The sequence below is a fragment of the Schistocerca nitens genome, chromosome 1 (genome assembly GCF_023898315.1).
Source record: "Schistocerca nitens isolate TAMUIC-IGC-003100 chromosome 1, iqSchNite1.1, whole genome shotgun sequence".
Classification (NCBI taxonomy): Eukaryota; Metazoa; Arthropoda; class Insecta; order Orthoptera; family Acrididae; genus Schistocerca; species Schistocerca nitens.
This window is the reverse complement of record NC_064614.1, coordinates 320673796-320690376: the sequence shown is the minus strand read 5'-3', so window position 1 is coordinate 320690376 and position 16581 is coordinate 320673796. Positions and strand designations below refer to the sequence as shown.

The 16581-nt window shown below is 39.4% G+C and overlaps 1 protein-coding gene across 3 annotated transcripts in view; it reads right to left on the bottom strand.

Moving 5' to 3' along the window:
* Nucleotides 1–16581, bottom strand: part of LOC126248524 (discoidin domain-containing receptor 2-like) — an 891455-nt gene that overhangs the window by 225325 nt on the left and 649549 nt on the right. For all 3 annotated transcript variants that reach the window (XM_049949580.1, XM_049949588.1, XM_049949595.1), the window contains exon 5: nt 6633–6780. In XM_049949580.1, the coding sequence (XP_049805537.1) occupies nt 6633–6780 (148 nt within the window). The remainder of the gene's footprint in view (nt 1–6632; nt 6781–16581) is intronic.

The window sequence follows — 16581 nt, the reverse complement described above, 5'->3', positions numbered from 1 at the left end:
TGATGTCCTCCGTCATGGTGCAACAGTCAACTCAAAAGTGTATCGTACTACCCTCAGGAAACGGAAGAAACGACTTCAGCATGTTCGTCGCCACAAAAATGCAAAAGAACTTCTCCTTCTCCATTACAATGCAAGGCCTCACACAAGGGTGCTCATCCGAGAGAAGCTCACAAAAGAGTTATTCGACTGTTATTCCTTATCCAGCCTACAGCCCGGATCTCGCACCTTTCGACTTCCATCTGTTTGGCCCAATGAAGGTTGCACTCCGTGGGAGAAGTACGTGGGTGATTGGGAAGTTATCTATGCAGCAAGACGTCTTCGACGTCGACCAGCATAGACGTACCATGCGGTCGTACAGGCCATCCCAGTAAAGTGGCGCAAGGCCGTCGCGCTCAACGGAGATTGAAAACAGTGTATATGGCGTACTGGAATCCAGAAGAAAACAAACCTGCTTCCAGAAAAAAAGTGTTGCATTAGTTATTGAACGCCCCTCGTATATTCCGTGTTTTTGTACTTACTACCACCGCTACACCTTCCTATTTCATTGACAGATTGGTGATGCCATTTTTATTTCCTATCTGATGCGTTCAGGAGTACACGATTAAAACTGCTTTCTTAGTTATTTTGGACCCTGCTGTTGTCAAAGACCCTTCTGAATTAGGATTTTGAGCAATATGTGCCGTGAGAACTATTAAAAATGTTACGTCCATTACGTTCTCCGTCAAATTTGTTTGGGAGAGTATTTCATTGTTCATAAACTTTGGACTCCCGCACACAGTTCTAACAAGCGCTACTCATTCAAACCACACGTCCCGCGCATCGGCAGCCGTTCACACGACAATTTAGACGGCTGCGGGAAGCATACACTGCCGACAAGTGGTGTCACACCGTTTCCAGCGATGAATCCCCAGGTTTTCTATCTCGACTGACCATTGTCAGCAAGTATGACGGCATGGGAGATAATTTACAAGTAGTCTGCCAGTGTTTTGGAAATCAAATACGCATGGGCATTATCGTATCGTCGTGGTGTGAAAACCATCAGATGTAACTTTAAACACCTTTGGTAGTGATTCAGTGAACCCTGACCACAAAGCGGTAAGGCACAGTCATTGTGTGCCCTGATTTTTTACGTCTTATGACACAGAACCGCGGGAGCATCCTTCTATAGCACAACGCTCGACCAGACACGGCAAGAGTCTCTATGAGCTGTCTCCATGACACTGGTACTCTTTGATCAGGGATTAAGCAGTCTCTGCCTGACACGTGTGTAGGGCCAACTTGGATTTCAACTTTATTGAAGTGCCAGTATCCAGTGTATGTATGATCGGTTACAATATTTGTGGCCAGCTTACTCCAGGAGAGTTTAAAATTGCGCATGACAGCTTTCCCAGTCGAGTAAGTGCATGCGGCAGGGTCTGACAAGAGAAGTGTGCTCGTAATGTCAATTTTGTCGTCCATTCACCTGATTTTGTAATCATCGAAACAAACACACATACCGTCTGAGCACATGAATCTTCATTTCACTTCTTCCTCTCTTTCTAGGCATTTAACCTTTTCTGTCAGTGTGTGTATGTAGGCGGTTCCACTGGACACTTTTTTTTTGCCTTGTCCTCATGGGCAAGAAACTCAATCAGTCATTTTAATGTTGAGACTGTGACTGAGGCAATACGTCAGTAACGGGCTCATTTTGGGGATGCCTCAGTTGAGAAAGTAAAGGTGTGGATGTCAGTATTATCTCGTTTATTCAAAAAAACGCCTTGTAAGTGTTAGTCGTCAAACTCACTAAGCTACAAGTAGGATGTAAGCAGCACCTATTTCATACATCTGGGGAAACATACACTATGCGATCAAAAGTATCCGGACACCTGGCTGAAAATGACTTACAAGTTCGTGACGCCCTCCATCGGTAATGCTGGAATTCAATACGGTGTTGGCCCACCCTTAGCCTTGATGACAGCTCCCACTCTCGCAGGCATACGTTCAAACAGGTGCTGGAAGGTTTCTTGGGGAATGGCAGCCCATTCTTTACGGAGTGCTGCACTGAGGAGCGGTATCGATGTCGTTCGGTAAAGCTTGGCACGAAGTCGGCGTTCCAAAACATCCAAAAAGTGTTCTACAGGATTCAGGTCAGGACTCTGTGCAGGCCAGTCCATTACAAGGATGTTATTGTCGTGTAACCAATCCGCCACAGACCGTGCATTATGAACAGGTGCTCGATCGTGTTGTAAGATGCAATCGCCATCCCCGAATTGCTCTTCAACAGCGGGAAGCAAGAAGGTGCTTAAAACATCAATGTAGGTCTGTGCTGTGATAGTGCCACGCAACACAACAAGGAGTGCAAGCCTCCTCCATGAAAAACACGACCACACATTAGCACCACCGCCTCCGAATTTTTCTGTTGGCACTACACACGCTGGCAGATGACGTTGACCGGCATTCGCCACACCCACACCCTGCCATCGGATCGCCACACTGTGTACCTTGATTCGTCACTCAACACATTTTTCCACTGTTCTATCGTCCAATGTTCACGCCCCTTACACCAAGCGAGGCGTCGTCTGGCATTTACCGACGTGGTGTGTGCTTATGAGCAGCCGCTCGACCATGAAATCCAAGTTTTATCACCTCCCACGAACTGTCATAGTATTTGCAGTGGATCCTGGTGCAGTTTGGTATTCCTGTGTGATAGTCTGGATAGATGTCTGCGTATTACACAATACAATCCTCTTCAAATGTCGGCGGTCTCTGTCAGTCAACAGACGAGGTCGGCCTGTACGCTTTTGTGCTGTACCTGTCCCTTTACGTTTCCACTTCGTTATCACAATGGAAACAGTGGAGCTAGGGATGTTTAGAAGTGTGGAAATCTCGCGTGCACACGTATGACACAAGTGACACCCAAACACCTGACCACGTTCGAAGTCCGTGAGTTCCACGGAGCGCCCCGTTCTGCTCTCGACGATGTCTAATTACTACTGAGGTCGCTGATATGGAGTACCTGGCAGTAGGTGGCAGCACAATGCACCTAATATGAAAAACGTATGTTTTTGGGGGTGTCCGGATACTTTTGATCACATAGTGTAAGAATTTTCAGATTTAATATGTCAAATGTAGCCTATCTAGGAGTGGCGGCTAGTGTATAGGCACTTTGGAACTGCTGCACCTCAGGGCTCCACTTGAAGTTCTCAATAACATTTACTGTAATGAATCCCTTTTCCTTTAATTCTTTCTTTATACTTCTCCAATATACCTGGTGATCAAAAAGTCAGTATAAATTTGAAACCTGAATAAATCACGGTGTAATGTAGATAGAGAGGTACAAATTGACACACATGCTAGGAATGAAATGACATGGGGTTTTACTAGAAAAAAAAAAAAAGTTCACAAAATGTCCGACAGTTGCGCGTCGTTTGGTGATGATCGTGTGCTCAGCCGCCACTTTCGTCATGTTTGACGTCCCAGGTCCCCAGACCTCAGTCCGTGCGATTATTGGCTTGGGGTTACCTGAAGTCTCAAGTACATCGTGATCGACCGACATCTCTAGGGATGCTGAAAGACAACATCCGACGCCAATGCCTCACCATAACTCCAGACATGCTTTACAGTTCACAACATTATTCCTCAACTACAGCTATTGTTGAGGAATGATGGTGGACATATTGAGCATTTTCTGTAAAGATCATCATCATTGCTTTGCCGTACTTTGTTATGCTAATTATTGCTATTCTGATCAGATGAAGCGCCATCTGTCGGACATATTTTGAAATTTTGTATTTTTTTGGTTGTGATAAAACCCCATGTCATTCCAAGTATGTGTATCAATTTGTACCTCTCTATCTACATTATTCCGTGATTTATTCAGTTTTCAAATTTATACTGACTTTTTTATCACCCGGTATAATCCTTAAGCTCTACGTCAGCGCCCATCCTCCAGTTTACGAAAAGACACTAAAATCTCTGTATGGAACTGTGCACTTCAGAGTTCCTGCAGCGCGGTGTTGGGGTATTGCGCGCAGGAGTACACAGGAACCCGCGAGCGAGGTGCGGGGAAAGGGCGTGCTGTCTCTCCTACAGAGCAGAAAGAGTAAGGAAGGAAGGTTAAAGTTTAACGTACTTTGACATCGAGGCCATTAGAGAGAGAGAACAAGCTCGGACTGTTTCAAGGATGGGAAAGGAAACATCCCAGTATTTGCCTGGAGCGATTTTGGGAAATCATTGAATACCTAAATATGAATGGCCGGACGCGGATTTAAGCTGCTGTCCTCCCGAATGCGAGTCCAGTGTGCTAACCACTGCGCCACCTGTCTTGGTCGGAAAGGAAGAGCACATAGATCCACTGCCGTCAAGGTACAGATAGTATACAGCAGTGAAGTGATACTTCAGTTTTAAACACTGTGTAGAGTTAGCTTTAAGAGCTGCTTCTCTTTTATTATTGTACTAGCTGAGTACCATACTTCTACTAACTCATCATCTCCTTCCTACTCCACCTCTCTCTCTATTCATCTCCTCCTCCCCCTCTCTCTGTCCATTTCCTCCTCCTCCTGTCCATCTCCTTCTCCCTGTTCATCTCCTCCTCTTTTTTTGGTGTCCATCTCTTCCACTCACCTCTCTCTGTCCATCTCCTCCTTTTCCTTTTCTTTGTTAATTTCCCCCTCTACATCTGTCTCTTCATCTCCCCTCCCCCTGTCTCTCTGCCTCTCTCTTCCTTTTTCTTGACTCTGCCCATATCCTCTTCTTTCCCTTCTCCGTTCATCTCCTCCTCTCCTGTCTCTGTCCATTTTCCCCTTCCCTATCCCTGTCCATTTCGTCCTCATTCTATATGTGCCTATTCCACCTTTCTCCTCGGTATCTGTCCAGCTTCTTGTCCTACCTTTCTCTCTCCAAGTTATCACACACCAATACGAGGCTGGTGGTTTTTATCCCTACAAAAATTCTTTCCAGACTGCAACTTATGTGTGTTCCAAATTTGACTGGTGCAGTAGTCATTTATGACGTCATATCTCCTGAAATAAATCCCTGTCCATTTCGTCCTCATTCTATATGTGCCTATTCCTCCTTTCTCCTCGGTATCTGTCCAGCTTCTTGTCCTACCTTTCTCTCTCCAAGTTATCACACACCAATACGAGGCTGGTGGTTTTTATCCCTACAAAAATTCTTTCCAGACTGCAACTTATGTGTGTTCTAAATTTGACTGATGCAGTAGTCATTTATGACGTCGTATCTCCTGAAATAAATATTGTACAATGATGAAATATTTCTGAATATTATGCGGTATATGTGAATACCTTTTTGCAAAATGTGTTACCAATACAGTTAGTAGTAAATCAGTAATAAATTCATTCATGTGACAGTTTTACTGTACGAACAGCGAAAAAGTAGGTAGCAATATACTTTTTTTTCACTATTACAGTGGAATCGTCAACGACAAAAAGTACTGTAAAGGTTTGAAATGATATGTAGTTTGTTGCAAGTGCTCTCATTCTCACTGGATGACTAAAGTATGAGCTACGCTGCACTTTCATCCCCAGACCCCATCCGTTTGATAGATAGGTAGTTCTTACCCCTACAGTGATTCTTTCCACGCAGTTAATGATACGTGTACCATATTTGGTTGAAATGTGATTTAGGAGGATATGTGGACCATACATATATACACACACACACACATACATACATACATTTTTATAATTTTTATGGATACTTGGATATTTTACTCGTTCCGGAACTTACGGAGAACGAATGAATGACTGGATGAATGGAGTACGAATTACAATATCAGTCCAGCAGTGCGATGCAGGTCGTTCGCAAGGATAGGAACTCTGTTTCGTACTCTTCACAGCATTTTCTTCTCGTTACACAGTAGAGATGACAAAGAGGCTAACCTGAAGTACGTGCACACGATTCTGCACCAGTAAGCAAGAATTTATGTGCAGTGCGTTCTTGAACTATGATGTTCTGCATCGGAAGATTTAAATCTAGTTCCCGGATCGCATTTTGGTTTTACAACTAAATTATCTTGTGCTATTGTCTTGAGAAGCCACGAGAGGCTCATCTAGTAAGGCTGCTGGTAGTGTAGACTTTTCGCCGTCCTGCCTTAGCAGTCAGTTGCCCGCGGTACAACATCTTGGAGGTTGTCTACACGTCGCACTCTCTGCTGTTAGTCGGCTCCAATCATTAGATATTGAACTATGATTAAATGTATATGCCTTTTTAAACTTGCAATTATATGAGTCAAAGTAGTCAGTAATATTAAGTTAGTAATTTTCACAATTTAAAAATGTGTATAAAATTAGTGCCAAAAAGTAAAACTGAAGTATCTGTAAATACTTCACTAGACATACATGTAAAATTAAACTTAATGTACTTGTCAGTGTTTGCTGTTGTTGCCATACGGTAAATAAAAATAAATAAATAAATAAACTAAATTATGTCTCAAACGGCTCCCTTCTAAGGATGTTATTGTCTAAAGAGAGGAGGGGAGGAGCGAGGAAGAGGAGGTGGAGGAGGAGGAGGAGGAGGAGGAGGAGGAAGGAGGATAATTTCAGTATAGGCTCTTAAACCTTGTGTTTAGAAAGAAAGAATTATTGTTCCTTCGTGTAAAAAAAAACTTGAACGAACAAGTGACTTCCGTGTACCTGTGTTCTTGCATCCGACCAGCTCGAGTCTTATACAGACGGTCCTCATATGCTCACTGAAGGGCACCACTCGCACCCTGGTTGCTATCACCGGAGGTTGAAGCCGTCGCTCTACCACAGTGGTCGTGTCGCCGTTCCCCACTAGAACCTGCACACGGTGACATTAGGACAAAAATTAGCTTTTATAGGTTCTAAAAGTACATTTATTACTATAGTAAACATTCTTTTGAATGAAAAATGCATGAGACATACCAACTATTTGCTGGTAATATCTATCCCTTAGAAAAACGAGATGAATAAATATGAGGTAGTAACGAACTGCTTGACCATGTGGGACATATATGCTACTTTGGACGACTTCCTATAACTTTGTTCTTGTTGTTGATACCATTCCTCCCTACAATTTGTTGCACGCCTTTGTTGAAATTCCCCATTTTGGCATTAATATTCTCCGTTACAATGAGAATGCTTTCTTTTCATTTTTAGAACACAAGTAACCCTGCACTTGATCTTACACAGACCGAGTGAAGCAGAGCAATAATTGAGACACCAGACAGATCAGGAGAATTCACCATTTGTTCTTAATTAGACCAGAACCACTTAATTTTCCCATATTTTTGAAACTGACCTACTATTCCAAATATCTGTTAATACCTAATTCATGAGACGTTGGAATCTAACCTCCATTCTTAATTTATGCTGCTTAAATGAGACGTTGGGATCTAACCCCCATTCTTAATTTATGCTGCCTAGGATTGCAGACAAATGAATGGCTTGACTCCTGATTGCTTCATTGTGATTCATACTGAGACTGCATACACAAGTGTGAGTGGAGGTCCTGCAGCGTCATGAGCAGCCCTGGGTCAACATTACAGTGAACTGTGTGAGCACGGACTTGGAGCAGGCTGCTGCCGAATGAAATGAAATCTCTTATAATTGTAGTGCTTGTTGCTAAAGTTGGTGGATGAGGATATGCTAAACGTAACCTACACTTGAATAAGAGAGAGAAATATACATCGACTGTGCTTCTTCCAGAAAATGTATGGGGACTCACTTTCACACAATGCAAAATCCCTGTGGTTACTGATGTCAGAGCGGTAAGGTACTTTTTCTGCGTTAGATTCACGATTCAGGCATTCCGTTGTGAAAAAAATTACAATACAAGAAGAGCTCCACAAAATGCTTAAGAGTGCATGGAAACGTGAGGTTAGCTTATTTCATTAGAATGTTATAGGAATAAGTAAAAAGTTACATTTACATAGGTTCTTATCTTCTTGGAAATTAGATCTCTAAAAAATAGATATTCTGTGCCTACCAAACATCACATAACCACAGGTCCAGTGTAACGCCCCAACGACCACCTTAAAGTCAATTAAGAAAGAACATGAAGTAGGAAAAGTTATCTTGGCAGTTACGACATCTTTGCCGACGGGCTAACACGATAGAGTAAAAGTTACATTTACATAGGTTCTTATCTTCTTGGAAATTAGATCTCTAAAAAATAGATATTCTGTGCCTACCAAACATCACATAACCACAGGTCCAGTGTAACGCCCCAACGACCACCTTAAAGTCAATTAAGAAAGAACATGAAGTAGGAAAAGTTATCTTGGCAGTTACGACATCTTTGCCGACGGGCTAACACGATAGAGTAAAAGTTACATTTACATAGGTTCTTATCTTCTTGGAAATTAGATCTCTAAAAAATAGATATTCTGTGCCTACCAAACATCACATAACCACAGGTCCAGTGTAACGCCCCAACGACCACCTTAAAGTCAATTAAGAAAGAACATGAAGTAGGAAAAGTTATCTTGGCAGTTACGACATCTTTGCCGACGGGCTAACACGATAGAGTAAAAGTTACATTTACATAGGTTCTTATCTTCTTGGAAATTAGATCTCTAAAAAATAGATATTCTGTGCCTACCAAACATCACATAACCACAGGTCCAGTGTAACGCCCCAACGACCACCTTAAAGTCAATTAAGAAAGAACATGAAGTAGGAAAAGTTATCTTGGCAGTTACGACATCTTTGCCGACGGGCTAACACGATAGAGTAAAAGTTACATTTACATAGGTTCTTATCTTCTTGGAAATTAGATCTCTAAAAAATAGATATTCTGTGCCTACCAAACATCACATAACCACAGGTCCAGTGTAACGCCCCAACGACCACCTTAAAGTCAATTAAGAAAGAACATGAAGTAGGAAAAGTTATCTTGGCAGTTACGACATCTTTGCCGACGGGCTAACACGATAGAGTAAAAGTTACATTTACATAGGTTCTTATCTTCTTGGAAATTAGATCTCTAAAAAATAGATATTCTGTGCCTACCAAACATCACATAACCACAGGTCCAGTGTAACGCCCCAACGACCACCTTAAAGTCAATTAAGAAAGAACATGAAGTAGGAAAAGTTATCTTGGCAGTTACGACATCTTTGCCGACGGGCTAACACGATAGAGTAAAAGTTACATTTACATAGGTTCTTATCTTCTTGGAAATTAGATCTCTAAAAAATAGATATTCTGTGCCTACCAAACATCACATAACCACAGGTCCAGTGTAACGCCCCAACGACCACCTTAAAGTCAATTAAGAAAGAACATGAAGTAGGAAAAGTTATCTTGGCAGTTACGACATCTTTGCCGACGGGCTAAGACGATAGAGTTTTGTCAACAACTACATTGTACACTACTGAGCATATTTGTTAGCGAAAGAGAAAGAAGAAACATCGTATTTCAGCAATGGACAAATATCCATGTGACAAATGTAAAATTAATATCTCAAAAGGTAAGTCCAAAGTAATGTCATCAGAGATAACTTTTATGTGGAAGAGAGTTGTAAGCGCAACGAAGAAATTCAATGCGCCTACAATGATCTTCCACAGAAGAAGTCGCTTGCTAGAACTCATCCAGTGCAGACGTACGAGAGCAGTTCTGATCTGAATGATTGAGATTGCGAATCGTGACGAGATTGTTTTCGAGTTTGGAAGTGTTTGTTGCGTGACGGGATTCTCGGCTTAAGAAACTGATTTTGTGAACTGTGACAGGAACAGATAGACTCATTTAACCGTGCACTGCGGGTTAATTAAAATCTAATAACGGAATTAGTGAACATTGGACTTGACTTTAAATTAGTTGGACCTTAAGGAGAAGTGAACATTCTATGAAAGAATACACGCAATTAGTCTTGAGTAGGACTCAAGTACACGACATCATGAAGATAAAACAATTACGCTAAAGTGTTGCGTTGTGGTAAATGCCACGAAACTATAACTCAATCGGACTGACTTAACTAAACTATTCCGTGTGCATGTGGTGCGGAAGTTATAAGTATTTAGTGACAAAATAACAATAAACTGCTCGTTACCAGTTAAATACCCGGTGTGGACTACATCATTAAATAGTTTGATAAATGTCTAAATCAACGACTTCTCATGAAAGACTATTTCATTGAAGTGCAAATATTCACGTCATTAGTTGAGAAGTGAACTTTAAAATATTTTCGTATTACGACGCAATCTTACAAAGACTGAATCAAAGAGTATCTCTGGATCTCGCTGCATACCAGCACAACAATTCCATAGCAACGAGACAACAGCGTAAGAAAAAACTGTTAACTAAAATATTTCCTCGCAATCAGTGGTGTATGCTATGCGAACGAGAGAAGAATTAATAACTACTGCAAATGTGGGCAATTAACAATACAATATTAATAATAAAAACCATCAATCATACGAGTTCGCATAAGTGGAAACGCTGCGGACTTGTATTTGAGATACAACGACTACGCGAGGAACGCCTTTTCGGAAGTTTTTCAGGTGTTTTCTCCCGTTAATCTACGGGGACTGACGTTATATCGCATCGTGTCTCTAGTCTGCCGCGAGAGCTGTGGCAGTAGCAGCTCTACGGCGTCGACTACGTCAGCACGCGGTTGGAGTCCGGGGTCACGCGCCACACCAGAGAAATTAAGTATAAAAATAACTCTGCCATCTTACTTATGTGGGACTATATGGGAAGAGGAGGAACTGATACACATATACAGGCAGAACACAAATTCAGAAACATTGAAACAAGTAGATTCGTAGAGATAACCATATTGAGGCCTTTGCATGTGAATTAATGATGAAAATAATTCACTTTTATTCATAATCGCAAATACATCCCGCTAGGAAATTTTGAAGTTTTTGAAAGACGTAAGAGTTCCTATCTGTCAGACAACAAGCAGTTAATAGCCTGCAATGATTTAAATTTAGGTTTTATAAATGATTTTGATAGGAAAAATTATTTGGAAATCGTGTTTACATCCTTCAATTTGATGTCATTAATTAACTTTCAACATAGTTGATAAAGGCAGTAGAACTCTGATAATATTTTGTGATGAAGGTCGAAGAAAGAAAAGAATTGTATGCTCTGTTTGATCATGATGCACAGTTACTTAAGATAAAAAAGATAGTGTCTTACAGTGAAGATTTCCCACAGTGCAAATAAGTTGAAATAATTGAGGACTCCATGACAAACGTTCTTAAAAACAGTTTGCATGAGATGAACTGATACAAAATTATTATTGAACCATATGCTAATATAAATTATAATCTATTCCATTATAAACTCATGCCATTTTTTGAAAATAGCTTTCCTCATAAAGTAGTCAGAAAGGACATCAAAAAGTTATGTAAAAAAAACACTTGTGGTATTAAAGGTTCTTTGAAAAGGAAATGGGAAATATATGTTGCCAACGACTAGTAAAGATCCAGACAACAGGTCACAGAATGGGATAACATCACTATCAGTTTAAATGCAAGGGCTGTGAAAGATCCATACATAGCAGGAATGTTTAATAATTATTTCTTAAATGTAGTAGAAAATGTAGGGGCAAGTAGTTCAAGAGGAAAATGAATGCAGTTTGTTGAATAAGCGACTCACATAAAAATCAATCATTTAGATGCTCACCAACTTCTCCTTCTGAAATTAAGAAAATTATATATTCTTTAAAAAATTTAACAAAATCTGGAATTAATTATGTTTAAGACAGCTCACTAAAGACTTGTTTCCATATAATAAGTTGTAACTTGTCTGAAATATGTAATGCTTCTGTAACTCTGTCCATTTTTTCAGAGAGATTGAAATGTGTTATTGTTAAACCCCTCAATACGAAAATTGGCAGAAGAGATGTCAGTACTATTCACTTATTTCACTACTTCCACAGGTTTTCAAAAATTCTGTGGTGATATACTCCAGACTAGTAACCTACTTGAGTAACAACAATATTCTTAACAAACCATAGTTCTGATTTCAGAAGATTGACTCAGCTGAGAGACTGAGATTTTACAGATTCATTCACCAAATTTTGCCAGCATGATATATCAAAATAACACCAGATGTGTTTTTCCTGTGACTTATCTAGGCAATTCGTTCTTTTGGTAGATGGCACTAGTATTGCAATCAGTCATTACATATAGCAACAGAAGAAACAGTACTTAATGTTCTTAAAAGTATTATTAACTGATCTCCTGAAAATGGTCTCTTAATTACAAAAGTACACAAGATATTCAGTTCTGTACATCTAAATGTGCTACTCAAATGATAAATGTAGCACATGAAGGAAAAGTAAAAATCGTAGTGGAAACTCCAAAATTTTTATTTGTCGAGATGGATGAGAATTAAACCGATAAAAAAACGTTTTTGAAGTCCAAAAAAATTCAGTTCAACCACATTTTCACTTCGAATCTTTGCCAACATTGGGAAGAGACTTATCAGTAAGTTAACATGTTCTCCTCAGATTCAGTCAATAATGACTTATGAAATAATGTATTTGGGTAACTCATCTTTAAAAAAGAAAGTTTTCATTTTGAAAAAGCATACTTTAAAAATAATATGTGCTCCCCACACATCTGTTTCAGTCGGGCATTTCGGCTCCTGATTCACATTATGTGTATTCTCTCATTAAGTTTGCTGTAAATAAGCCACGTAAGTTCAAAAGGAACAATTATGTACATAATTACAATATAAGAAGAAAAATACATTTATTATTTCACATTGAGATTTCTTTAGCACAATAAGTGGTGCACAATGTAGTCACCAAAGATTTTGACTACTTATCTTGTAAATTGGCTACATTTCACAGGACAAAGATACATTCGAAAACAAATTTAAAAAATTTTTCCTAGACAATCCATTCCATTTCATAGAACAATATCCATTTATGCAATATGTACAAATTGGTGGCAAGGAGTACCAATCCATATCTGCATTAAAACATCTTGTAAATTGTCAGCATGTAATCATATTTACATATGAAAATGTAATATGAATATAAAATGTCTTGTCACACAGCATTACAAATAATCATAAAAATTGTTCGTGCAACATATGACTTACTAACTATATTGAAACTGAGAAAACATGAAGAATTGAAAAATTATGAGGTCATGTCGTACTCAGAGAAAAATTGGACAAGGCAAAGGAGAGAGAGTTGTAAAGCAGGAGAAAAATGTCTTTACATACAGGAACATGAAGATACGTCTCTGGGAAACACGAAGAAAGTCTTAATGACAGAAAACGACAAAATGTACGTCTTTAATGCTAAAATGTTGAAAACTGCAATTTAATATAGTCATAAGCAGTTAAGTGGAAGCAACCTGTATACAACAAAATGACTTGCCTCTAGCGAACTTCCATACAAATTCCATTACTGAGACTCGATTTATGTATGCCTGCTGATCTGTTCACTTTTACTGTACAAAGGTACTATTTGGGTCAATGTGACTTGACATAATAAAATGCTGCATAAAATTTCTACTTGTAAATATTTTTTGCACAGCTATAAGCCATCAACATTATTGTTGTATTACAATATGTTGTTAATAATAGTAAATGAGAAAAACAGACAGGTCCATCAAAAAGTCATTCTCAACATCCATCATCGATCAGTTTGTCCATCTGTATGACTTCCTTTCCTTCTTACTCATCGCAGTCTGAACACAAATAGGTGACACTTGGTATACATATAAGTTTATTACATTTCCCATTCAACATGATTGTTTTATTATCATTGCTTGAAAGACAGATCTTACAGCGTGCACAATCAGTAGGATTTCTTGTTGTTACAATCTAAGTCCACAAGGCATATGCACTAAGCAACAACATCAAGAATGCTGTAAAAACTGTCATGAGCCATCTATTGGTTTTTCATTTGCATGTATATGTACCTGTTAGCTGATCGTGCATAAGTACAGCCCCTTTCGTTGACTTATTATCTAAAACCATTTTTGGCTTCTTATCAACCGTCACTGGTTTCACCATCATGGGAGAGAGTGCTCATGAGTACATCATTCTTATTTGTCTCAGGAATACAATTGACCACTGTAGTGTCATTCGTAAAGTAAAATGAAGAGCTCTGAAACTCTTTGTTGGTCATAATTCGGGGAAGTTCTGGCTTATTTTTCCGTATCCTTCCTAACATTGTAAGTTTCATTTTCAGGAGCAGCTGTCCTACATTGTATGATGCAAAAAATTGTCACATGTTATATTCTGACCTCGCAAATCAGAGGCGAGATCAGGAATTTCATTACCTGATTTTTTTCTGGTGCCGCTCTTCTCTTCTTTCCTGTACAAATTTGGGCTGTCAGTACATATGAAGATTTTCTGTCACGAAAAGTACAGATTTTGATCCCATATTTTGCCGGTTTGCTTGGGATGTACTGCTTGAATGAACAACGTCCTCTGAATGCTACTAATTGCTCGTCAACCTTCACAGTTTCTCCTGAATTATACAGCTTAAGGAATACTTATAACCAATTCTCCCAGCTGCTACGAAATGCGGCAAGTTTATCATTACGTCGCCTTTCCTCTCTCGTGGATTTCTTATCAAATCGTGATATACTCGATATTTTACAGAGTGTTTCAAGGGACATTGTTCCTCGAAATATGTTCCTCCCAGTATCCTTATTCCACAATCTTTTTCTGGAATCCCCTTGTGATCGATATACACCCGCAAGGAATAAAAGTCTAAAATATGCGTGAAAAACAGAATCATCAATGTTTATTAATGTTTGTCCATTGTTGACCACAAACTCGTTGCCACTCAATATTTAACATCTCTGTTACCTCATTCTGAAGTACTGTACAAAATACCATTCAAATGAGCTTTTTACTAACTGCTACTTGCCGTACCAGGTAAGTCATGGGGTGTCCTAGATTACGATCGAAGTGGGTAGGGGGCCGTGTTGTGCTGGTGGTTGCAGTTTCCATTCAACGTTCATAATTTTGGAAATAGGAGTCTGTACACCATTTTGTACAGGCTGCGGACTGTAGTCACTGTCATCAGAATACTCGTTTTCAGGCGCATTACTGACATGATCATCTAACTCGGAAAGTGGTGCTTAGTCTGCTGAAGTATTTACTGATTCTTTCGACTCAGCATCAATCTTTGATGTAATCGCCCTGACGTCGCAATTCAGACTCATCACGAATGATAGAGAGTTCAATCTCAAAATCCAGACTGAGCAGAAACAATGAATAGTTCGAACAGTTGATAAGTGCTAATGACAAGTTCAATGTTGTAAACGGGGCACCTTTGATGATTTTTTGAATATTGAAAGCAAGTTTGAACAATAAAAGTAATTACTACTATAAAATACAACAGAACACCAGAAGATATTTGACATTAAAGTAATCATATTACTTTCCGGGCACTATGACCAGAATGTTAAGTTACGTAAGTAACAATTTAGGTTTGTGACCAACGACGTAAAATATTTTGCTGTGTAAGAGAAGAAAGATCGGGGTGCACAAGGAAGTGTATAGTCATCCGCGATACCGTGTTTAGTGGTTTGCGGAGTGCATATGTAGATGTAGAAGGAACGTTGGTGACAGTCAACGACAAACCCACCTCATACTGGAAACTTTAGTGCAGTCCCGCGTATTCCGAACAGCGATAAAATGTAACTCTTTTCAGGTCTCCTAATTAACAGTGAAATCACGCGACGCTTTCGATTTAAATCGTTCATTCATATTTCAGAACTTAACGCTTCGAATTAATTTGTGAAAGAAAACGCAATCTGAAAAGAACAACTGGAGCATTGAAAGCTACAAAAGTTTCACGTCGTTTGATATCATCTGGCAAACGGGCTTGCTCGTCATAATTGGAAATGTTATTGAAATTAGAACACAATAAAGAAATTCTGCGCTAAAGACATGCGTTCCGTCGTCCGTCAATATGTAAGAATTTTACTATTTTATAATTGTGCGTATTAACCATGCTTACCTATATGTATTCTAATGCGCCCTCTATTTAAAATCAGTTATTAGTAACTGTACTCCTTCTTTGAGTACTGCTTTCTAACGTAGTTATCGTAACGGCCATTCAGACACCGTCAGTGTGACAGGGAACAATAGTTGCAAGGTTAATGCGAAGCTTTTCTCTGTCTCACTCTTCTCCTCATCCTCCGCCTTGCATAGTGCACTAGCGATACTTCACGAGACCGAGATGCGGGCAAGAACGAACGAATCTGTGCATTTTCTGTGAAGCAAAGAGTGACAGAGCGTAGATGTGGTAAGTTAAGATATGCTGTAATAAGTTATAAAGTAATTCTCTCACTATTCAAATAAATGTCAACTACTTCTTCTATTCCACTGATAATGTACTTTGAAAATGTTTCTCACTCTCTTCCCATGCAAATGCATAGGTTGTATTAGGAAGAAATTTCAAAAAAATATCAGCTTCACCGACACTCTTAGTTTTGTCTGCATTTTGCCCTACTAAATGAATTGGTAGTCTTCAGTTTACTAATTACGTGCATCTTGATACACAAATTTGATTTCTTCTGACGCTTTCCTAAAAACCAAAAAACCTGCTAGTGAAGCCTTGTTTGCGACAAATTTCTGCATTCCTAATTCTGTGCAAAATTGTGGCTTTTTTCTTGTAACAATGGTTCAT